The sequence below is a fragment of the Pelophylax lessonae genome (genome assembly GCF_965119305.1).
Source record: "Pelophylax lessonae genome assembly, chromosome: 4".
NCBI lineage: Eukaryota > Metazoa > Chordata > Amphibia > Anura > Ranidae > Pelophylax > Pelophylax lessonae.
The window spans coordinates 431,369,984-431,396,213 of NC_138771.1; the positions used below are offsets into that span (position 1 = coordinate 431,369,984).

The 26,230-nt window shown below is 43.0% G+C and overlaps 1 protein-coding gene across 2 annotated transcripts in view; it reads right to left on the minus strand.

Annotated features, from left to right (window-relative positions):
- The window catches only part of FCHSD1 (FCH and double SH3 domains 1), a 196,590-nt gene extending 171,698 nt beyond the window's left edge, over positions 1 to 24,892 (minus strand). The window contains exons 1-2 of one of the 2 annotated variants that reach the window (XM_082252779.1): positions 24,768 to 24,892; positions 2,866 to 2,963 (exon numbers count right to left, since the gene is read on the minus strand). In XM_082252779.1, coding sequence (XP_082108905.1) covers positions 2,866 to 2,890 — 25 coding nt within the window. In that variant the 5' untranslated portion in view covers positions 2,891 to 2,963; positions 24,768 to 24,892. The remainder of the gene's footprint in view (positions 1 to 2,865; positions 2,964 to 24,767) is intronic. The other variant, XM_082252778.1, reaches the window with a different exon arrangement.
- Positions 24,893 to 26,230: the final 1,338 nt, after the last annotated feature.

Below are 26,230 nucleotides of genomic sequence, written 5' to 3' on the forward strand. Positions count from 1 at the left end.
GTTTAAAAAGTGGGCAGTGTTTATTACACCCAAAGAGGTACATGTAAAGTCCCAAACTGTTATGTAGCTTTAAATTCATCCCTTGCTGTTCATCCCTTCTGAAACCAAGAAAAAAAAAAAAAAGTACATACAGTGCCATTTTTTTTAAAGCGCCCCCACACTCGTGCTTGCACACAAAAGGCGAACGCATATTTACAGTGCCTTGAAAAAGTATGCATACCCTCTTGAATTTTTCCACATTTTGTCACACAACGTGCCACATATTTGTGAAGTTGAAGGAAAATGATTAATGATTTTCCAAACTTTTTACAGATCAAGTACAGTATTCAGTGTCCTTTGCTTTGATACCCATAAATAAAATCTAGCGGATCCAATGGTCTTCAGAAGTCATCCAATTAGTAAAAAGTCCACTTGTGTGTAATTTCATCTCAGTATAAATACAGCTGTTTTGTGAAACCCTCAGGTTTGTTAGAGAACCTTAGGTAACAAACCGTATCATGAAGGCCAAGGAACACACCAGATAGGTCAGAGATAAAGTTGTGGAGAACTTTAAAGCAGGTTTAAGTTTATAAAAAAAAATATCCCAAGCTTTGAAAAACTCACGGAGCACTGTTTAATCCATTATTTGAAAATAGAAAGCGTATGCCACAACTGCAAACCTACCAGGACATGGCCATCAATCTAAATGACAGGCCGGGGAAAGAGCATTAATCAGAGAAGCATTCAAGATGCCTATGAGAATTCTGAAGGAGCTGCAGAGATCCACAGCTCAGGTGGGAGAATCTGTCAACAGGAAAACTATTAGTCGTGCACTCCACAAATCTGGCCTTTATGGCAGAGTGGCAAGAAAGCCAAAAGAAGTCCTGTTTGCAGTTTGCGAGAAGCCATGTAGGGGGACACAGCAAATATGTGAAAGAAGGTGAGATGAGACCAAAATGTAACTTTTTGGACAAAAAGCAAAACTCTACGTGTGGCAGAAAACTAGCACTGCACATCACCCTGAATACACCACCCCCACCTTGAACCATGGTAGTGGCAGCATCATGTGGGGATGCTTTTCTTAGGCAGGGACAGGAAAGCTGGTCAGAGTCGATGGGAAGATGGATGGAGCCAAATACAGGACAATCTTAGAAGAAAACCTGTTTGAGTATGCAAGACTTGAGACTGGGGAGGAGGTTCATCTTTCAGCAGAACTTATTTTATTTTTTTTATTTTTAATGACGGCAGTTTGATGCCTTTCTAGGAGCGTGCGCAATTTTAAAGCATGACATGTTAGATATCAATTTACTTTTTTATATGTTATCACACAATTGGGAACTATATTGTATTTTTGTGCATTAAAATGTATCTTTCCCCAAAAAATTGTGAAAATTGCACAAATAGTGTTACATAAAACATTGCAGCGCCCACCATCTTATTCTCTAGGGCCTCTGCTTAAAAAAAATATTCTGAATGTTTTTCTAACAAAAAAAAGAAAAAAAAAAAAGGTAGATTTTTACATATATGTGAGAAGTGTCAGAATTGTCATGGTGTTGAAGTGGTTAAACGTCAAATTTTCAGCCCTGGCTAAATGGTTTACTTTCACGCTGAAGTCCAGGTAAGCAGCTAATACACAGTTAGAACAGGTATGTTACCTGCCAAAGGATTTGTAGTTTTTTGTTCAACCTGTTTTTAGGTTCCAACCCCCCCCAACCACAGAACCGTCATATGCTATCCCTCCCTATGAACTCCCTGCAGGCAAAGCAAGTGAATGGACAACAGAAGAGCAACAGCATTAATCAATTCCTCTGCTCTTCGGCAACCATTTTTTCTAAACCCACATTCAACTTCCTGTCTCACACCATCAACCACAGTCAGTATAGCAGAGTGTATGGCTACTAGGGACATTGTATAAATCCAAATTAAAGAATTGCTAGAAATCTCTACTATATAAAAAAAAAACCGAGGTGTTAGTTGTATTGATTTGCAAATCTATGTGGCGGTCACAATGCCTCAATGCTTCAGGAACGGAAACATTTGGTTGTTCAAATCCAGTTTTAATATACTCAATAGGCAGTTTATCTGTGACATCAGAATCAATGTCTGATAACTGCAAAGCTGCATCCAAAGAGTACTGTATTTTCTGGCATATAAGACTACTTTTGAACCTCAAAAAAATCCCCCAAAAATGGGGGGGTCGTCTTATACGCCGAGTATAATATCTCCAAGGTAACCTAAGCATTACCGGTAGATGAAAATTAGGGGGGTCGTCTTTTACGCCCAGATGTCTTATACGCCGGAAAATACGGTACTTCGAAATCTTTCAGATATAGTGACACCTACTTAATGACTAGGTTATGGATCACGACACCCTAAACCAGATTTACTAAACTTGGCCTTGTGATGCAAGTCACTGTTGCTCCACACACCTTACCTTAGAATTTATATGGCATGGGCAATAATGAAGCCTAAATACTTCAACTGAGTATATAAACTGCATACATTTGAGTATCCTATATCTTCAGAAGAGGCTAGAGCCAGAGGTGGCATTTTCAGCTTCACACAAGATGGATGCAGAAGTACACATTTGCAGAAAATTCTGCCATTTTGGCACAATGATCTTGGCAAGCAGAGCTGTCTAAGGTGAGGGTCAATGCAAACATGAAGTACAGTGTATTCTATAAGCATAACAAAAATTAGAACAAAAAAATTTTCAAACATCAGGCCACTGTGCTCAGAAACACAGGAGAGCACTCCACCTCCTCCGCCCATTGTGCTCAGGACCTCTCAAGTCAAAGAATAAGAGTAACTAAAGACTACACAGGAGGCCAACAATGCCGTTAATGATCCACATTCATATTTAAATATCCTCACATTTTCTGTTACCTGATGTCTTCCAAGAGTTCAGCATCTTGCTGCTGCTTGTTCTGGAGACTTGAAAGCTGTTCCCCAAATCGAACCTTTACTTCCTGAGTGACTTTTACCTGTAAACGGCAAAACAGTTCAGATCTGAGGACCTATTGCTTGGCACCAAAAATAAATTAAAGCCCCACTCCAGGCGAAATAGGACCGACCACTGCCCCTGTCCACCACTACCTATCAGCTGATTGGCAAAAAGCCCACATAGTACCAATATTCAAAAAAGGGCAGAGATATATTCTTGGAAACTAAAGGCCAGTCAGTCTAACAGAAATAGTATGTACACTATTGGAGGGAATAAGGGACTTTTATCTAAGAATTTGCTGACGAAAACCATATCATTAGTGATCAGCATGGGTTTACAAAGGGTCGTTCTTGCCAAACCAATCTGTTAACATTCTACGAGGAAATGAGCTGCCATCTAAAGGTAGGTCTGTGGATGTGGTGTCACTGGATTTTGCAAAAGTATTTGATACAGTCCACCATATATGCTTAATATACAAACTGAGGTCTGTAGGTATGGATCATAGGGTTTGTTTTTGGAAAGAAAACTGGTTACAAGGGTGTGTCCAAAGGATGGTGATACATGGAGAGTACTCAAGACTGGTCTGGAGTGGTAATTAGGGTACCCCAAGGTTCTGTTCTGTGGCAAATTTGGTTTAATTTATTCATAAATGACAGGAGACTGGGGTAAATAGCTCAATCTCAGGGATTTCCAATGCTACAAAAATAAGTAGTTCAATAATGTCACAGCAGGATATGGATACCTGAATAAAATAAGGGGTGGGCAACTACATGGGAAATTAGGTTTAATGTTGAAAAATGTAAAGTAATGCACTTGGGAGCTAAAAATATGAATGCAAGTTACTCACTAGGGAGCGAATCTCTGGGGGAATTCAGGATGAAGAAAGATCTGGGGTCCTAGTAGAAGGCAGACTAAGGAAAAGCATGCAATGTCAAGCTGCAGCAAGCAAAGCCAGTAGACTATTAGGATGCATTAAAAAGGGAATTGACTCCAGAAATAAAACGAATCCTGACACTTTAGAAAACTCAGATCTGGAGTATTCCATCCAGTTCGGGTCACCAATCCTCAGGAAGGATGTGCTGGAACTGGAGAGAGTCCAGAGAAGGGCAACAAAATTAATAGGGGGACTGGAAGACCTCAGTTACAAGGAGTGAGTACAAGCACTAAATGTATTCTCCTTGGAGAAGAGACACCAGAGGGGATATGATAGCAATATACCAATACCTCTATATTGATCCCAATATAGGAAGAAAACTATTCATTCTCAGGGAGTGTAAGAAGACATGGGGCCACTCAATGAAATTGGAGAAGCAATTTAAGCCTAAGCTGCATGGGGGGTTTTCACTGTCAGAGTGGTGTCAGCAGAAGTATTGATAGTTTTAAAAAACTCTTGGACATGCATCTTAGTGAACACAGTATACTGGTATATGGGAAAGGATTGTTGAACTGGATAGACCAGTGTCTTTAGTTAACCTTACCAAGTAAAACTAGAGTAGAATTATATATTATATACTATAGTTATACTGTATCTACTGGTACTATACTATGCGTTCCCTGCATGAAGGTAAAAAAAATTAAAAACCTTTTTGCCACTTGTGCAACCCCAAAAACTCTTACCCAAGCCCTGTATTGATCCACCATCCATCTGCAGGTCTTCTCCCCTCTCTCTTCTCACAGGAGGATTGGGCAGCAGTAATGGCATTTGGCTCCTGATGCAGTCAATCAAATCCTGTGAGGAGGGAGCAGGGGTAAACTGCACTGTGTCTATGGATACACACAGTCCAGCCTGGGAGTGAGCCTACAAGTCTGCCCCCATAGCAAGTGGCTTGCTATGGGAGGAGACACAGAAGAGGAACTAAGATCGGTGGGAAGGGTGGGGGATTTGGGGTGCGGAGTTCAAAGCCACCCTGTGCAATACTATTGCACACTGCGGGGGGGGGGGGGGATCATGTGAGTATGCCATGCTTATTTTGATTCTAAAAGAAAAAATCCTTTAGAAACAAATTTATAATGTTTGCATATAGTCACAACATTTTTATTGTAGTCTGTGCTAGGGCTGCTGAATTTAATCGTAGCATCGATGCATCGCGATTCGACCACCCTCGATTCTGCATCGATGGTGCGACCGGCTTTAATCGATGTCCTAATGACGTCATGAAGTGCCGCCCCCTCCCTCTCCGCACAGAGATGGCTCTTTAAATTTCATAGCCGCGCCCTCTTTTCCCGCCTCCCGCTGACGTCATCCCCAGCCGCCCGGCAAGAGGAGACACGAGGAGCGAGTGTCACTCCCTGACTGTTGAAGAGAAGGAGATGGACTACGGTGTGTGTGCAGTGTGCACTGTTCTTGTTTACCCTTTACACATGCCCGATCCCTCCAGTAAGCCAACACTGCACTCCTTATTCACATGCAGTAAGACACTTCCCGATCAGCAACTGCACAGAGGGGGCAGACAGGGGGAGCACACTGAGGGAGAGGGGGGGCTGGACTATCCGTTATGGTCACAGCACCGGAGATTCTCCAACCCGGATATCCCTGAGGAGACCCCTATCCAATGCCATGTATATAATATATATCACATCCCTGATATCCCTGAGGAGACCTCCATACACCAGTGTATGGGGGTCTCCTCAGGGATGTGATATATACATGGCGGTGTATGGGGGTCTCCTCAGGGATGGGATATATACATGGCGGTGTATGGGGGTCTCCTCAGGGATGGGATATATACATGGCGTGTATGGGGGTCTCCTCAGGGATGGGATATATACATGGCAGTGTATGGGGGTCTCCTCAGGGATGGGATATATACATGGCGGTGTATGGGGGTCTCCTCAGGGATGGGATATATACATGGCGGTGTATGGGGGTCTCCTCAGGGATATCCAGGATGTGATATATACATGGCGGTGTATGGAGGTCTCCTCAGGAATGTGATATATACATGGTGGTGTAACACCGCCATGTATATATCACATCCCTGAGGAGACCCCCATACACCGCCATGTATATATCACATCCTGGATATCCCTGAGGAGACCCCCATACACCGCCATGTATATATCACATCCCTAAGGAGACCCCCTATATGTTTGCACTATGGGCTGGGCATGGGCATTGGGCAGTAATCGTGATGCATTGTGATGCATCGCGGAATCGAATCGTATCGCTGCCCTAATAATCGTAATTGAATTGAATCGTGAGGTAAGTGAAGATGCGCAGCCCTAGTCTGTGCCCAGCTGGGTAGATTCACCCTCAATTTGCCCTGGTGACCATTAACAGAACAGAATGCAATAGAAAAACGATATCTTACAGTTGTTACCAGAACAGGCGGCGAGGGTACACAAGGACAAGAGTCAAAGAAATTCTGTGTACAGACTTCCTCTCCTTTCCAATTGTGTCTCTGGGACATAGATAGGAGTTAGAAGGCAAGGTTTTCACCCTTTTCTACTCTACCTGAAATTAAAAAATAAGTTTTGGCTACAAATACAATTTAAATTAACCTTACTACAGCGTACAGCAGCACTAAGACTGAAAAGGGGCTCGTTAGGGACACACACAAAGAGTGGAGGAACCCAGATGAGGTCATCAATACTCCACTGCTAATTACTGACCAATCAGCAGAGGGAGGAGGAGTGCCTAAGTGAGCATAACCTCAGTAGGCATTTTTTTCCTCAAATACCCTCTTCCTTAGATGGGCAAGGGTCATTAATCGGCCTTTAGGGAAAAAAAAAAAAAAAAAGTTGAACCGTATGTAAAGGGCTTGCATACAGAGTAGATCGGACGTTAAGTTGGGCTTATAATAGAGATCAAGAAAATTTCTGTCTGAATTCCTTTTTTAAAACCAAATCTACAGCATGTGCTGGTTTCTGATGTCTTATCTGAAAACCACAACATCAAATGAAATGAAACCTGCTCGTGATCAATTCATTCCTATCCGCCAGGTATAAACTCTTCTGATGACCAAAGGCTTTTATGTTGACTGTATCACTTTCCTCAACTAACATCAATCATGTTATTGATTTTCTTATGAATCATTACATACCTATTCATATATTCCCTTCAAGCCTTCACATTTCAAAATACAGCAGTACACAATTACACCTTCGCACAGTCACTCACTAATCATAGAATTCATTTTACTGAATACATTTTTGAGTTGTTGGTGCTCTCAATATATGAAATTAGAGTTTAACACATTCAAAATGTAAACTGTGTAGAAGCTCTGAACTTGCAAAACTAACTCCAACTACTTGCTGTAGGATGAGCAATGAGGGAGCGAAGGAAAGGGGACCATATTCAGCTAGTGAGGGGATGTTAATCCGGACCTGGTCCTTCACCCATGTGGACAAAAATAAAATTTAAGTAAAACTCTGGGTTGTATAAAAAAAACCCTTCCAGAGTGACTCCCCTGGTCTTGGTTGCATGTATGGATTAGGTAATGCACAGGTGTACAAATCCCATTTTCTGGTCTCATGCACGTTAACCACTTAAGCCCCGGAGGATTTGGCTGCTAAAAGACCAGGGGGTATTTTGCGATTCGGCACTGCGTGAATTTAACGGACAATTGCACGGTCGTGCGACGCTGTACCTAAATTAATTTGACGTCCTTTTTTTCCCCACAAACAGAGCTTTCTTTTGGTGGTATTTGATCACCTGTGCGATTTTTTGATCACGCGCTATAAACAAAAAAAAGAGCGTCAATTTTGCAAAAATAACAATATTTTTCACATATTTTATATGAAATTCCCCCCCCAAAAAAAAAAGTAAAAATCAAAATTTTTTAACATTTTCGGCCAATTTGTTTTATGCTACGTATGTAAAAAAAAAAAAAATCACAAAAAGCGTATTTTGATTGGTTTGCGCAAAAGTTATCGCGTTTACTAACAAAGGGAAAGATTTTTGTCATCGGACCCTTGACTGACATTTTTGACACTTTTGGGGTTACCAGTGACATTTCTACAGTAATCAGTGCTATATATATATATATATATATATATATATATATATATATATATATATATGCACTGTTACTGTAAAATTACACTGACAGTGAAGGGGTTAACTTTATTTGAGAGGGAGGGGCTGTGTGTGTGTCTCTAGGGGCGTGATTCTAACTGTGATTGGCTGTGGCTTGAGCTGTAGGAACACTGATCAATGGTCCTACATAGTAGAACCGTATGATCAGTGTTTCTACACCGGGGAGAATGAAAATCGGCTTGTTTACACAGCCTGCCTGCCTTTCTCCCTCTCCCCCGACGATCGCAGAGTGACCGGCGGACATCGGGTCCGCCGGTCACACGCGCGGGGGGGGTCCGTGACCGCACGGGAGCGTGCCGCTGGCGGCGCGCGCTCGCTCCCCAGAGCCTCACAGGCTAGTGACGTACCGATACGTCACTCTGCCTGTGAGGGGCTGACCGCCGCAGTATATGTACTTGCGGCCGTCGGCAAGCGGTTAAGGATCATGGTTTATGTTGATTCTTGGTTGCATGCATCTGTTCTGTGGTGGGAAAGTGTGCACTCGCTCCATAGAGACCTGGTTTTTGATAGGATCCACCACAGAAAGGAGCCACCACAGAAAGGAAAGTGATGTCAAAAAATACAAAAGCATTCGGTGTTAAAATAAAGAGCATATCAAAAAAAAAAAAAATAAAAAAAAAAATAAAGAGCATATTAACATAATAAATCAAAAGGGATTATGCCTCGTACTCACGCAACGATTATCGGCCGACCGGCCGTCTTTTGTCCAGTGTTGTTGTGTTGGTTGGAATGTACTCTAGACTGCACACAAATTTTCTCGGCCAACAAAAATCAACTACGGAAGTGATGTCATGTGATGGTTTACTTTCCGTGTGTTTTTTCTTCTCTGAGCATGCCCAGTCTTGCTCATCAGATTTTTGTCTGCCGAAATCTGTACTGACTGAGGAACAATCGGCCGTTCTGTTGACGGCCAACAAAAATTTTATAGCATGCACACCAGATTTTTTTCGGCCGAAAAGTCGGAGTCGGTTGTCGAAAGCATCACACTAACAAGCCGAAAATCGGCCGATCGGACGTTGGCCGAAAATTCACGGCCAACTATCGATGCGTGTGTACGAGGCATCAGACAGCAGGTAAGTGGGGCTCCAGCTTAAGAACTTGAAATAAACTAAAGATCGTGACATGTATTCAACCCAAATTTATTGTAGAATATTAATTTCAGGTAAGCTATTCACTCCCACCCCACTTTTTAGATATTCACAAAACAGATCTTCGTGTAAATTTATTTAACCAGTGTCTGCCATCAGACATGCACTGGTGTCATACCATATACAGGTTCTGCCCTTGTTGTGCCCTTTGTGACAATCTAGTCTTAGCACCTTGAGTCTGATAGACCAGTTCAGTCAAACTCTGCAGTTTGAAACACTGAAAAAGATCTGGTAAGCAGCGATCATATCAGACTAGTTTTCCTAGTCTTTGGGTCACAAGAATTTTTTTTAGATTCCTGGATAGAAAAGCTATTTTTTAGAATTATGATTACATGATTTGGTAATGCAAAGTAAACACTTTGATAAGTACATACCTCAGCTTTTCACTTCATATAGGTCATCTGAACAGATGTATGCAATAGAATTTCTACTAGAAAAAAACCCAACTAAAAGAGCATTTGCATAAATTGAGCGCCTCTTGCCCAGATACCTGCTGATTAACAGTTCCATGCACCATTCAGGGTGGGCCTTACCCGATGCCTGACCACCAGCAAAGAAATCATTGACCATTCAGGTGTTGCTGGCCTGTAATTCTTTTTTTGATCAACTGCTGTACAGCAGGAAATGTAAAGTTTATTTATGCAGCAGCGAATAATTTCTCACCAAGCTCCAATCAGGGACGTAGAGAAAGGAGGGGGGAGGGGGAGGAAAGTCTACCCCTAACCCAGAGCTTCCCCAGTGTAGCAGCTAGGCTAGTTTAGCATTTCAGCCACATGAGCTGCACAGCCCCTGAGTGAGGGGACTGCTGCAGAGAGCACCAGATGCAAGGCAGGGACAGGCGTAAGGTGTGAGCCAGGGGAGAGAGAGTAGCTGTAAAGGACACAAAGCACCTGGAAGCAGCATAGCCTGGGGAGATAGAGGCAAAAACAGCCCTATCTACTCGGCTCAGACACCGCAATTCTTTGGAAGCTGGACAGTCAGGGCCGCTGATAGGGGGGGGAACCACCAGCCCTCTTGTAGGGGGCCCAAGCACACAGGGGGGGCCACACAGAGAGGAGGATTAGTGATGGACAACAAATACAGAAATCTTCCTCCAGCACCTGAATCTGATCTGTCCCTCTCCCTGCTGAGAAAGAGACAGTTGTCCCTTCACTAATCCCCCTCCCTGTGTGGGCCCCCCTCCCAGCACTGGCTCTAATGTTACCTCTGCTCCTGAGTTTATTTGTAAATTTGTTTCCCTCTCTCTGTCTCTGATCCCAGAGCTCCAACTGCCCAGCCTGGATATTTTTTTCATCTCATCTTCATTTTTATTTATTAACATAGTTTTTTCTTTCAGATTTAGCAGGAATTATTTGAATTTTGTTGAATTTGTGTCTGCTAATAGTGATTTTGTTGTAATTTTAGCTAAATATATCTTTAATATTTTCTGGGGGGGGGGGGGGGGGCCTGCCAGGTAGTCTGAATGGGGCCCCGTGATTTCTAACAGCAGTCCTGTGGACAGTGACCCCTCCCCTGTGCTAAAGTGACAGTGCTGCCAGCTCTTCTGCCTCCATCCAGCCTATAGGATTGGGCACCAGGGGATGGACTGCTGAGCCAAAGCAGTACATGGTCTCCAGATACAGCCTTAAAGAGGTGAGGCCCAGAGCATTGCAGGCTACCTTATGCCTGGATAGAGTATATGAGGCTGATTGCCATCAGGACGACATCTTCAGCACTGGTTTAGTGACAGGCCTTTGGCCAACTTTATGTTTCGAAGGCTGGCCATACATTATAGAATTTTCCTTAAGATTTACCAAAACCATAAAATCTGAGGTCAAACCTAAACACTCAGTTTTCATGCAATCAGGCAGGCCCTCACACTACATAATTGGAGGTAAATGTAAAGGAAATTTAAGAAATTGTATAATGTATGGTGGGCTTTACTCACCTCAAACTGGTCCCAGGGATTTGCTGCCACCAGCGGAGTTCTGCCCAAAATGGACTGCATAGGCTATATACACCTGACCCCGCCACCACTTCTATACTGTACAACAGATGTTAGTTGCTCAGTAGTCACTATGTTAATGAAGTTCTTCCTCAAGGTAGACTGAAAAAGGCATATGTAGTAGCAGCATTTCATATTTTAATAAGTCAATGTACTGAGGTTTATATACGAGTGTTAGACTTATGCTTGCAGCACAGTAATTAACTGCTTCAGAACCACCCTTATACTGTGGTAGGGCGGCCCCACTGCGTTGAATCGCATGCATGCCCCCTACCCAGATTTTGTATTCCTGGGTAGGGGGCATGCACGCTTGCAGCCCCGGCTATGCGGTCATTCATTACAGCACAAGCCAATTAGCAGGTCCTGGCCAATGATTTATAGCCAGAACCCACCGATCGACTAAGCAAATGGCAGAAGAGCCCAGTGTTGGTAGGAACAAAACTAACCCCTTCCTAGCCAGTGTCATTAGTACAGTGAAAGTGTTTATTAGCAATAATCACTGTATTAGTGTCACTGGTGTCAGTCAATTCTCCCTAGCATTAGTGTCAGATTGCCCACCACACTATCACAGTCCCACTATAAATCACTGCCATTAAAAAAAGAAAATCCTATTTTATATATATATATATACATATATATATATATATATATATATATATATATATATATATATACATATATATACATATATATATATACATATATATATATATATATATATATATATATATATATATATATATATATATATATATATATATATATATATATATATATATATATATATATATATATATATATATATATATATATATATATATACACACACACACACACATACATACATACATATACACACACACACACACACACACATACATACATACCTTTTTTTTTTTTTTTTACTTTGTTATAAAACCTATCTAATAAATTAAAATTCTAAAAAATAAGTTCTGTTACAGGTCTTTGGTTAAAAAAATAAAATAATCCAGATCAGAGTATATGAATTGGCTTGTGTAAAAGTTATAACGTCTATAAACAATGGTGTGTGTGTAGATTTTTTTTTTTCATTTATAGCGCAAATAAAAAAAAATAAAAAATTTTTTTAAAAAATTAAAAAAATAAAACTCAGTGGTGATCAAATATGATCAAACCATACCAACAGAAAGCTCTATTTGTGTGAAAAAATATAGAAATTTTATTTGGGTACAGGGTTGCATGACTGTGCAATTACCAGTTTAAGTAGCACAGTGCTAAATATCAACAAATGGTATGGTAAAGGGTAAGAGTCGGTTCACACTGAGGCGACACGACTCCTTACTTCTTCAGGGGCAACTTGTGCATTACATTGCACCACGACTTCGGAGCGACTTGCAGGGACTTCACATAAAGGAAGTCTATGCAAGTCGCTCCGAGGTCGCCCCGAAGTAGTACAGGACCCTTTTTCTAAGTCGGAGCGACTTGTGTTGCTCCTATTAGAACGGGTCCTGTAGCGGTCAATGGCGCTAATGTGAACCGGTTCTAAATCTTACGGAGCGGAGGTAGCTAAAGAAATGTTTTGGTACAAGACTGTTGCATGTTACCATGATCACAGTGAGTAGATTCATGTTTGAAGCCCCTGCCACTTAATGCAATTTTGACTCACCCACAATTTTTTACAGTGTGGAAAAATGATCTAAGGCCCTGGCTTCAATCTTGTATAACAAGATGTTCCTGCATGCTACTTATGTAGCTTGTTCCATAGGGGGTCATTTGGTTCATTTTTAGTGACCAAAAGTGAACACCCAGCAAATAATTGTAGACATCTGCAAAGCACGCTTGATCTACTTAAAATCTACTGTAGAACTCCAGCCTAATAAAGGGACTGACAGGAAGTGTTCGAATCGCTCAGTAAAATCACCCATGAAGCTTCGCTGTGAGCAAAAACTTTTTTACGAAATATTGTTTTCTGATAATTGGGATTACTACATGTGAGAATAGCAGATTAGATTCATCAATTTATTAATTTTACATGGATTGATATTTTTCCCTTCATGTATACATGCAGCACAAGTGATGTGAGAAGCCTGTGTCAGGAGAAATGCTTGTACCTTTGTAACTTAACCATTTAACCCCCTTCCCCCCCCCCCCCCATGTACATCTAGATCAGCATGTACACTATGTGGAGAAACCTATAAGGAAGCATGTGATCTATACACACAATACAGATGTGTATTAAATAGTTGGGAAATGGTGATTCTTCAATACTGACCATAAATGGGCATTTTCTAGCAGTTGCAACCAGCTTCAGTTCCAAAAAAAGGAACTAGATAAAAAGGCAGCTAGTATTTATATACATCTATATGGCAGGGATATTGGCAGGTTGCCTTGCCCCATTTAGTTTTGTGATCAAGCTTGGCTTTGGTACAGGTTGTCCCCTTTATGCATGGGCATCTGCAGAACTTTTTTCAACAATGTCATATATATAGATCCTGTCCCCTTAAGGGAGGTTATACAGTACAGTGCATGTGCTGTGTAATTTGGCCCCTTCTATCCCCTGGAAATACCTGGTTGATCCTGCCTGGCTATGTCCTCCCCTCTGTAAACGGACCACAGTATACCATGGCCGCTGAGCCCCAACACAATGGTCAGTCTACGTGCCTCCTTCACCCGCAGCTCTCCTCTGTCCCCTCTCCCCCCTCCCTGCCTGTCTGCTCCTGTGTCAGTGCCTGCCCCCTCCCCTCCTGCTGCTTTAGTTTCATATCCTGTCTACAGTCTGTTTAATAATCATGTTTGCCCCTGTGTCGGTTTTATAAAAAATAAGCTGTTCTTTAACCAGTTTTCAAAGCGCCGATCATGTGACCCCGCAGCCTCCCTCCTCCCCTCCCAACTGACATCAGCAGGGAATCCTCGGCCCCACCTGCTGCAGGCAGCTGTTAAAGACGGGGAAAGGAGAAAGCCAGCGGGTCACGTGAGCGGCGATAGGCACTCTGAAAACTGGTAAAGAACGGCTTATTTTTTTAAAACACAGACACAGGGGCACTGGTACACAGGATTATTAAAAAGACAAAGTATATAGTGGCTTAACAACCACTTTAAAGGGGAAGTTGAGATTCCAGGGGGGGGGGGGGGTCTTCCTCCCTCTTGTGGATGCCAATGCCTTTATGAATGAAGCTATCCCAAGTACAACCAACCTCATCCAATACCAAATGTAAACAAATGGGTGCCAGATCATAAAGTGAAAAGCAAGATTATTAATTCACAAATTGGTCCATATAAGCCAGTCAAAGAGTTTCAAGGGCAACAGGTCCCCCCCCCCCCCCTTTTCATCAGCAGAGCTTAGAACAGAGGAAAAAAGCAGAGCAGAAAAAGTACAGAGTTTTCAAAAAGGAGCATCACAGTTTGTATAGATTTCTAATACAGATAGCTCTGATTTAGATTTGATGCTTGAGTCCAATTAAAAGGTTTTTATTCCTCTGTTCCGAGCCCCAAAGAATCAGGAGTTGTGGTGGCAATGAAACCCATCAGCTATTTTTATGATCGAATTATGAAGGAAAAAAATCTTCTTGGACTCCCAGCCAAACTGAGTGATCGGGGGAGAAGGGCCTTAGTCAGGGAGGTGACTAAGAACCCGATGGTCACTGACAGAGCTCCAGCATTTCTCTGGAGAGGAGAACCTTAAAGACCAACCATCTCTTCAGCACTCTTACCAATCAGGCCTGTATGTTAAAGTGGCCAGACGGAAGCAATTCCTATGTAAAAGGCACATGACAGCCCATCTGTAGTTTGCCAAAAGGCACATGAAGGACTCTCACCATGAGAAACAAAATTCACTGGTCTAATGAAGCAAAGATTGAACTCTTTGGCCTAAATGGAAAGCATCATGTCTGGAGGAAACCAGGCACCACTCATCACCTGGCCAATATCATCCCTGCAGTGAAGCAGGGTGGTGGCAGCATCTTGTTGTGGGGATGTTTTTTTAGCAGCAGTAACTGGGAGACTAGTCCAGATCGAGGGAAAGATGAACGCAGTAATGTACAGAGACATTCTTGATGAAAACCTGCTCCAGAGTGCTCTGGACCTCACACTGGGGTGAAAGTTGATCTTCCAACAGGACAATGACCCTAAGCACACAGCCAAGGTAACAAAGAAGTGGTTACAGGTCAACTCTGAATGTCCTTGAGTGGCCCAGCCAGAGCCTAGACTTGAACCCGATTAAACATCTCTGGAGAAATCTGAAAATGGCTGTGCACCGGTCCCCATCCAACCTGATGGAGCTTGAGAGGTCCTGCAAACAAAAATGGGACAAACTGCCCAAAAATAGGAGTGTAACATCATACTCAAAAAGACTTGGAGGCTGTAATTGGTGCCAAAGGTACTTTAACAAAGTATTGAGCAAAGGCTATGAATACTTACGTAGATGGGATTTGTTTTAGTTTTTAATAATTTGCAAAGATTTCAAACAAACTACTTTCACATTGTTATTATGGGGTACGGTTTGTAGAATTGAGGAAAATAATGAATTTAATCAATTTTGGAATAAGGCTGTAACAACTGTGGAAAAACTGAAGCACTGAATACTTTCCAGATGCACTGTATATGTACATTGAGTTTGGAGTCCTTCTCTGGAATCTGTTGAGGGGAGCTGTTTTTTTTCAGGAGCTGCCTCACCAAGCCAAAAAAGTTTCTTTGATAACGTCTTCTATTTGCATAAAACAGGAATCTCAGCACCTCAAACGTTTCTTCCTGCAATACTCAAATTCACTGTGTGGCCTCACACAGCCTAACTTCATAAAGTCCTCATTGGGTTCTCTGCCGCCTGCGCATGCACTCAAGAGATCCATTTATTCCTACTGGGAGCTGTACTCCTGTTGGAAGCCTTCCTTTTGAAGTCCTTGCCAGGTCCTCTTCAGCTTGTGTATGTGCACTGCAGTCCCATTAATGCCTATTTGGGAAGCAGTACTCTGGAGGCTGAAGAGCAGCAATTTCAAAATGAAGGTTCAGAGGAGATACCAATTGAAGATTGTGAGTATCTGGCCAGGTGGGCTGCACAAGAGATAGCTAAATTCATTAACCACTTATGCCCTGGAAGATTTTACCCCCTTCCTGACCAGGGCCTATTTTGTGATTGGGCACTGCGTGACTTTAACGGACAATTGTGCGGTCGTGCGATGCTGTACCTAAACTAATTTGACGTCCTTTTTTTCCCACAAACAGAGCTTTCTTTTGGTGGTATTTGATCACCTGTGCGATTTTTACTTCTTGCGCTATAAACAAAGAGAGTAAATTTTGCAAAAATAACAATATTTTTCCACATTTTTTATATGAAATTCCCAAAAAAAAAAAAATTTTTTTAACATTTTAGGCCAATTTGTTTTATGCTACATATGTTTGGGAAAAAAAATTTTGCGTATTTTGATTGGTTTGCGCAAAAGTTATTGCGTTTACTAACTAAGGGAAAGATTTTTGTTATTTTTGTTGTTTTTTTTTTTTTTTAACGCGTAATGGTGGCGATCTGCGATTTTTTTTTGCAGTACTGCGACATTGCGGCGGACAGATCGGACCCTTGACTGACATTTGACACTTTTGGGGTTACCAGTGACATTTCTACAGTAATCAGTGCTATACATATGCACTGTTACTGTAAAATGACACTGGCAGTGAAGGGGTTAACTTTGAGAGGGAGGGGTTGTGTGTCCCTAGGGGTGTGATTCTAACTGTGATTGGCTGTGGCTTGAGGTGTATGAACAGTGATCAACGGTCCTACATAGTAGAATCATATGATCACTATTCATACACAGGGGAGAATAACAGGCGGCTTGTTTTTCCATTAGCCGCCTGCCTTTCTCCTGCTCTAAGGGACGATCGCGAGTGACCGGCAGACATTGGGTCCGCCACACGCGCGGGGGGGGGGGGGGTCCGTAACCGCACGGGAGCGCGCCTCCGGCGGCGCGCGCTCGCTCCCTAGACCCTCACAGGCTAGCGACGTAGACCTACGTCGCTTTGCCTGTGAGGGGCTGACTGCCGACGTAAAACGTCGTGCGGCGGTCAGCAAGCAGTTAAAGGATAACCTCAATCATTGTCCTTTAGGTCATTCAAATACATTTTTAGGAGGTGCCGATGGGCATAATCAGCTATTGAAAGTCTTCCTTCTCTGGTAAGTACAGCAACAAAAATCCATGGATCTAACTCCATCCACCAACTCATACATTACAAGGAGTCCCAGTCTCCCAGCTTGTTACTTTACAGACACTTCAGCCAGTAATGTGAGACTATTCTAGAGCGAGAGTAGAAAAGTCTAAAAGTGGGGAGATTGACAACATTGTTGATCAGCGTTCGTGTCTTTGCCCATTACCATCTACTGGTTGAAATATCAGTTAAAAGTTGGATGTAGCACACTCTTTTGCAGTGCTGCTCAAATGCATGCGTTATAACAAAAAAACAGTGTGAGCGAGGATGAGTACGTCCTGGTTTGCCAACTGCAACATGAGCACATCTTCAACAGGACCTTTTATGTCCTAAAGAAACAGCACAAAACAGGTCAAACAGCCTCAGACTAGTCACCCATACCACACTATTGAAGTAAATGGGATCTGGAGCCTTGTTTTTGACATGTGCAATAAATTCAGAAAAACAGCACCTACCTATGCCTTTAGGCTTCTTTAGTATTGCTGCCCTGCACGTAACTTAACTCTAGGTTCACATCTACGTGGGCTGCGCTTGATGCGTTTTTTGGGCTAGTTTTGAGGTGCATTTTGTGTTTTTAAACACTTATGCGTTTTTGCATGCATTTTTCATGCATTTTGTGTAATATTTCCCCTTCAAAAACACTGTATATAGCTGGTTGCTAAGGAGCAGGCCGGTGAGCAGGCCAGGAAGCCGGACACTGTGTCCTTAGCCGATGAGTCTTCACCTGTCAGCAGGATTACCCATTGACAGCTAAATTTAAAAAAAAATTCAACAGCGTGACATCACAGACCCGAGCATGAAGGGTCCATGACATCACAAGGGGCAGGGTCTCTGGGTGATACCACCACATGGCCACACCCCATAGCTATATTAGAACTGTCAGACACCAGAGCCGACAGAACGGTGTGAGCAAGCATCGGAAGAACTTTTTTTTTTCTTAGCGGGTCGTCGACAGCGGCGGAGGAATCAGAGAGACCACATCGGCGGAGGAATCAGAGAGACCACATCGGCGGAGGTAAACATGATTGACGCTGGAGCTAAGACAGGGGACATTCTTCATTTTGGTGAATGGGTAGCGGTACAATGTACCCCCATACTCACTCACATAGGGAGGGGGCCAGGATCTGGGGGCCCTCTTAAAGGTGGTTTCCAGATTCTGATAAGCCCCCAACCCACAGACCCCCACAACCACCCGCCAGGGTTGTGGGGGAAGAGGCCCTTGTCCCCATTAACATGAGGACAAGGTGCTTTGGGGTGGGGCATTGGGTTGAGGGCATGATGTCTGGTATGGTTCAGAAGGGGGGGGGCTCGCTTGTCCCCTCCTTTCCCTCACCTGCATGCTCAGATAAAGTTCTGGTATGGATTTGGGGGGGACCCCAAGCCATTTTTTTCTATTTTGGCGTGGGGGGTTCCCTCCAAATCCAGTCTCTGCACTGTCATTTTGAAAATGTATGTGCTAACTAATCTCTCACATGTGCTACGTGAAATTGTTTGAGTTTTAGAGCCCATTCACATTAGCGCGACTTGTCAGGCGACTGGTCAGCCTGACAAGTCGCGGTATGTCGCGGTCCATTGAGTAGTACAGGACCCGTTCTAATAGGAGCAACACAAGTCGCTCCGACTTAGAAAAAGGGTCCTGTACTACTTTGGGGCGACCTGGGAGCGACTTGCATAGACTTCCATTATGTGAAGTCTCTGCAAGTGACGCCGAAGTCGCGGTGCACGCGACTTCACAGGTCGCCCCCCAAAGTCGCGTCGCCTCAACGTGAATGGGCTCTCATGGTGTATGGCACATGCACAAGATGACGCATAGGACAATATGAGAATATTGCATGATCTCACAGCTTAGGTACAGGATCTACCTTTAGGCACTAGTGTGGTTGTAAACCCTTACCTATACTCAGTGAAGTGACTGGCCTCAGGTGAGGCAAAAATTAATATCCCTGCCTATGTTGTACCTTTTTATTTGCAGTCTTATCTTTGCTACATCTGTTCAAATACCAATATTTATAAAGTTTGTCTGAGCTGTCAAAAAAAAACGGCATGGGGACCGAAGTTTTAGGATTAAACATCCACAAGCAAAGATGCATGCTGATGTAAAAACTTTAGTAAAGTGGGAGGGGGGGGGGGGGAAATAAGTCCACATTAACCACTTTACCACCGGAGGATTTTGCTGTCTCACGTCCAGGCCACTTTTTGCGATTCGGCACTGTGCGACTTTAACTGACAATTGCACGGTTGTGCGACGCTTTCTTTTGGTGGTATTTGATCACCTGTGCGATTTTTACTTTTTGCGCTATAAACAAAAAAAGCGTAATTTTGAAAAAAATAATATTTTTCACATTTTTTTTATAGGAAATTCCCCCCCAAAAAAATGTAAAAATCAAAATTTTTTTACATTTTTGGCCAATTTGTTTTCTGCTACCTATGTTTGGTAAAAAAAAAAAAAAATAAGCATATTTTGATTGGTTTGCGCAAAAGTTATTGCGTTTACTAACTAAGGGAAAGATTTCTGTCATTTTTGGTGTTTTTTTTTTTTTAACTAGTAGTGGTGGCGATCTGGCGGCGATCTGCGTTTTTTTTTGCAGGACTGCGACATTGCGGCGGACAGATCGGACCCTTGACTGACATTTTTAACACTTTTGGGGTACCAGTGACATTACTGCAGTAATCAGTGCTATAAATATGCACTGTTACTGTAAAAATGACACTGGCAGGGAAGGGGTTCATTTTATTGGAGAGGGAGGAGTTAATGTATGCCTGGTGCTTACTGACGTGTGTGGGGGGAGGTGACTGAGTGACACAGGGACAGATCGCATGTTCAGCTATGCTGAACCCTGCAATCTGACCCTGCCTGTCACTTAGGAGATCCGCCCGCTTTGTTTACACAAGCGGGCGGATCTCCAGACTTGATTCCCCGACGATCGGGGAAGAGCAGCGGCGATCGCCGCCACTCCTCCCCTGGCCCGACTCCCGCTGTGACTGAATACAGCGGGAGCGAGCCTCCGGTGGCGCGCGCACGCCGCCTACAAGGGGAGGAGTCCAGCGATGTAGGTCTACGTCGCTGGACGGGAACGAGCCACTTTGCCGCAGTACAGTCAACGTGATCGGTTCGGCAAGTGGTTAAAGTGGTTGCAAAGGCTAAAGGTTTTTTCTCATTCTACGCATGAAGGTAGAAAAACTTTGTGCAGTAACCCCCCACCAATACCCACCTAAGTCCCCCCCCCCCCCCTTTTTGTGGAAAAATTTGTCATTAGGTATGGAAAGTGACGACAATGACAATTCTGATGTCTCTTTCTGGCACATCGCTCCGTTGGAAATTCTGAAGAATCATTTGATATACTTCCCAAATTCCACAAGCTATGTACCAGAAAGGGACATCAGAGTCGTCGCTGTCGTCACTTTCCGTACCCGATGACGAATTTTCCCACGAATCGCTATCGCTCAGTTCTTCAAGTAACTCAGTTTCGCTGTTTTCCATTTCGTCTAAAAAGGCTTTTGCGCAAAAAAAAATAAATGCTTTTTGGACGCCATGGTCGCTTCTATTTTCCAGGCACAAGGTATTGGAAAAGTCACCAGGTGCAATCCGGTGGTGAAATGGCATGATACAGTGTAATCCATTAGGATCACAACTTTGTATCATGTCATTTGTGTATTTACACTTTTGAATTTGCCGCCGGTTCCACCTCCCTGCGTCGCAATGCTCGCAGGGAAGGGAATCGGAAGGCAAGTGCCAGCATCGGCCATGCGCAGAGTGGGGAGAGTGTGTGAGGATGCCGTGGAGGACGGGGGGGGAATCGCAGGGAAGGGGAGTAACATTTTGGGGTAATCCCGAGTGTGGCTCGGGGTTACCGCTTTTGGTACTGAAAATTAACCCCAAGCCACATTCGGGAATACCGCTAGGGAGGTTAAAGTGTAAAAAAACTGTTCTTGAAAAGATTTTCTTTTTTGCAGAGACCATAGAAAATAAAATGTTTAGGAGATCTAAGTAATTTTCTTGCAAAAAATACAAATTTTAACTTGTAAGCAACAGGTGTCATTAAAAGGCTTAGTCTTTAAGAGGTTAAACTGCCCTCACTTACAGATGGAAGTTCATTCCTTTGATTTAGGCCCCTTTCACACTAATGGACTGTTCAGATCCACCTGTCATGCATCTCTATGGGGCATCGGATGTCAACGGAGACATGTCCGCTGACATCCGATCCAATCTGTCAAATCTGGACGGAGGGAAACCCTTTTTTCCATCTGTCCAGCAGATCGGATCATATGGGATTGGATGAGAACGGACCGTCTGTCCCATAGAGAACAGCGGGGACCTGACAGCTCTGTCTCCGCACACAGCATGGAGACAAGAGCTGCAATCTGCCTGCTCAGCGGGGGATCTGCAGATCGATCCCCCTCTGAGAAACGGAATCCGCCGATGGACTCCTATGTGTGAAAGGGGCCTTATAAAAGAACAAAATGATACATTGTAAAACATTGTTTATAGTTCTCTAGGAGCCTTAATAATGTTGACAAACATTTGCTTTTTTTAAGCAGAGAACAACTGTCTTAATGTTTTAAGATCATGAGGGGGGTGAATCGAGATTGCAGTTTACCAATTAAAAATTAAATCGGGCAGCTCTACTTTACTGCCCCTTTCACACGGGCTTTCCGATCAGGTCTGCCTGTCAGTTTTCCAGGCGTAGATGATCGGACACTCCATGCACCTCTATGAAGCAGTGGATGTCAGCAGTGACATGTCCGCTGACACCTGTTGCTATCCAGACGGATGGTGACCCCATTTGCCTTCCGGAGGAAGATCCGACGAAAAACATACAGTGGGTACGGAAAGTATTCAGACCCCCTTAAATTTTTCACTCTTTGTTATATTACAGCCATTTGCTAAAATCATTTAAGTTCATTCTTCTTCCTCATGAATGTACACATAGCACCCCATACTGACAGAAAAACACAGAATTGTTGACATTGTTGCAGATTTATTAAAAAAGAAAAACTGAAATATCACATGGTCCTAAGTATTCAGACCCTTTGCTCAGTATTTAGTAGAAGCCCCCTTTTGATTTAATACAGCCAGGAGTCTTTTTGGGAAAGATGCAACAAGTCTTTCACACCTGGATTTGGAGATCCTCTGCCATTCCTCCTTGCAGATCCTCTCCAGTTCTGTCAGGTTGGATGGTAAACGTTGGTGGACAGCCATTTTTAGGTCTCTCCAGAGATGCTCAATTGGGTTTAAGTCAGGGCTCTGGCTGGGCCATTCAAGAACAGTCACGGAGTTGTTGTGAAGCCACTCCTTCGTTATTTTAGCTGTGTGCTTAGGGTCATTGTCTTGTTGGAAGGTAAACCTTCGGCCCAGTCTGAGGTCCAGAGCACTCTGGAGAAGGTTTTTGTCCAGGATATCCCTGTACTTGGCCGCATTCATCTTTCCCTCGATTGCAACCAGTCATCCTGTCCCTGCAGCTGAAAAACACCCCCACAGCATGATGCTGCCACCACCATGCTTCACTGTTGGGACTGTATTGGACAGGTGATGAGCAGTGCCTGGTTTTCTCCACACATACCGCTTAGAATTAAGGCCAAAAAGTTCTATTTTGGTCTCATCAGACCAGAGAATCGTATTTCTCACCATCTTGGAGTCCTTCAGGTGTTTTTTAGCAAAATCCATGCAGGCTTTCATGTGTCTTACACTGAGGAGAGGCTTCCGTCGGGCCACTCTGCCATAAAGCCCCGACTGGTGGAGGGCTGCAGTGATGGTTGACTTTCTACAACTTTCTCCCATCTCCTGACTGCATCTCTGGAGCTCAGCCACAGTGATCTTTGGGTTCTTCTTTACCTCTCTCACCAAGGCTCTTCTCCCCCGATAGCTCAGTTTGGCCGGACGGCCAGCTCTAGGAAGGGTTCTGGTCGTCCCAAACGTCTTCCATTTGAGGATTATGGAGGCCACTGTGCTCTTAGGAACCTTAAGTGCAGCATAAATCTTTTTGTAACTCCGCCAGATCTGTGCCTTGCCACAATTCTGTCTCTGAGCTCTTCAGGCAGTTCCTTTGACCTCATGATTCTCATTTGCTCTGACATGCATTGTGATCTGGAAGGTCTTATATAGACAGGTGTGTGGCTTTCCTAATCAAGTCCAATCAGTATAATCAAATACAGCTGGACTCAAATGAAGGTGTAGAACCATCTCAAGGATGATCAGAAGAAATGGAAAGCACCTGAGTTAAATATATGAGTGTCACAGCAAAGGGTCTGAATACTTAGGACCATGTGATATTTCAGTTTTTCTTTTTTAATAAATCTGCAACAATGTCAACAATTCTGTGTTTTTCTGTCAGTATGGGGTGCTATGTGTACATTCATGAGGAAGAAGAATGAACTTAAATGATTTTAGCAAATGGCTGTAATATAACAAAGAGTAAAAAATTTAAGGGGGTCTGAATACTTTCCGTACCCACTGTAGACAGGCGGTCCGTTTTCATCCGATCTCCGATATAGGAGAGTGGGACTGACAGGTCAGTCTCAGCACAGTGAGTGGAGCCGGACCTGTCATCTGCCTGCTCAGCAGGGGATCGGTGGAAATCTTGTATGAAAGCACCCTAAAGCTATATGCAGCATGCAAAATTCAGGGTACAGGTGGTGAATATGCATTACATGTGGCCCCAGGGTACAGGCTTATAAATAAAATTGTAATAGTACAGAGAATCATTAAATATTAATTCTAGCATAAAAAGACAGTACTACCTAAATGCTTTACAGATTCTTCATAAAACCTTGGCACACAGCAATTGGCTACAAGCAAAAATACACAGAGCAAAAAGGTACATCAAATCTACCAACATATCCATAGATCTAGATTAGCGATAGATTTAGATTTATAGATTAGCAATAAATCTAGAGATATAGATTAGATATATAAATAGATATAGATTAGAGGGAGATTATATATTATATATAGATTAGAGGGAGATTATATATTAGAGAGATATAGATTAGATATATAAATAGATATAGATTAGAGGGAGATTATATATTAGAGAGATATAGATTAGATATATAAATAGATATAGATTAGAGGGAGATTATATATTAGAGAGATATAGATTAGATATATAAATAGATATAGATTAGAGGGAGATTATATATTAGATATAGATTAGAGAGAGATTATATATTAGAGAGATATAGATTAGATATATAAATAGATATAGATTAGAGAGCTATAGATTAGATAGCTCGATCTTTCTGATGATCAGTGATCAGAGTATATTCCGGTGTAGCATAAAGATATGCTTGCCAGTGAGAGTTGGTATGGATGTCTCTGGTAAACAGACACTAGTGTGACTCGTATTCCACATACAATAACAAACAGACACAGTTCCATATGGGACTGTCACAACAGTCAGGTGACTTCTTCCACCAGTAAGGTCCCCCCTTTTCCCTATGACCCCCAGTATAGAGCCCAGGTAGTTCTCCCCTCCATTCTAATCCCCTCAGACAGGACGCACTCACTTTCCGTGGAGGAGGCTGCATCCCGGCGGCTTCTCCGCTCTGTCCTGAGCTGACAGAACAAGGTAGCAGCAGTCCGGAACTCGCATCACCTCCGCCAGCTCTCCGCCCCATCGTTCCCAGCCCCGCCCAACAGGCGAGCCACACCACCGAACCCCGCCTCTAAAATACCTAGCAACACTCCCACACACGTGCTAGGCGTGCCCCTAGCTCGGTAGCCCCACCCGTTACCCCTTGCAGATTACCATTCATGCCCGCCCACATGTTTGACCGAACATGCTTTATGAAAACCCCGCCCACTGTGTTCAGTCTCACGGACCGCCCAGCCCTGAGGTTTTGTATGCGTTTCCTCCCAGACAGCCCCGCCCCTTGTGGTAGTACCTGTACGCGGCAGTGCTGGCTCCTCCCACTGTCCTGGTGTTGCTTCATAGATAATGGACACTGCAGTAGTTTCCTGTAAGTGGACGCAGCTTGGGAGAGCAGAGGTGCCGGGCACTGCTGCTTTATGTAGATGTTACTGGAGTTTAACCACTTAAAGGGTAACTCCACTTTCATGGGGAAAAAATAGCAACTAAAGAAAAAAACAATATAGCGTATACAATTGCCACACAAAATCATATTGTAATTGAGTGTTAATAAAAATGCAGCCACTGTAATTTTCTGCAGCTGCAGGCATCATCCCCGTACAACCACTTCTGCAAGCAGACATACAGGTAAGTTGGTTTGTGGGAAGGGGTTAAAGAGAGAGTAAACTTCCATCTTTAACCATTTAAGCCCCAGGAGATTTTACCCCCTTCCTGACCAGAGCCCTTTTTCAACTTGGCACTGCGTGACTTTAACTGACAATTGCGCGGTCATGCAATGCTGTACCCAAACAAAATTTACGTCCTTTTTTTCCCACAAACAGAGCTTTCTTTTGGTGGTATTTGATCACCTCTGCGCTTTTTATTTTTTGCGATATTAATAAAAAAAGAGCGAAAATTTTGAGAAAAAATGACATTTTCAACTTTGTCTTTTAAAAAATATCCAATATACTCAATTTATGTCATATATTTTGGCCAAAATGTATTTAGCTACATGTCTTTGACAAAAAAAATTTCAATGAGCGTATTTTTATTGGTTTGTGAAAAAGTTATAGCGTCTACAAACTATGGTGTAAATACTAGAATTTACGCAGCTTTAATTTCTGACTGCCTATCTCATTTCAAGTGCTAAAATGTCAGGGCAGTACAAAACCCCCCCCCCCCCAAACTACCACTTTTTGGAAAGTAGACATCCTAAGGAATGTCCTGAGTGGCATGTTGAGCTCATTGAATATTTCATATTTTTGTCACAGGTGTTTGAAAAATGACTAAAAAAAAAAAACTATTTTTTTTTTTTTTACACAAACTTGTCATTGAAATGATATATTGCTCACACATGCCATGGGTATATGTGTAATTACACACAAAAATATATTCTGCTGC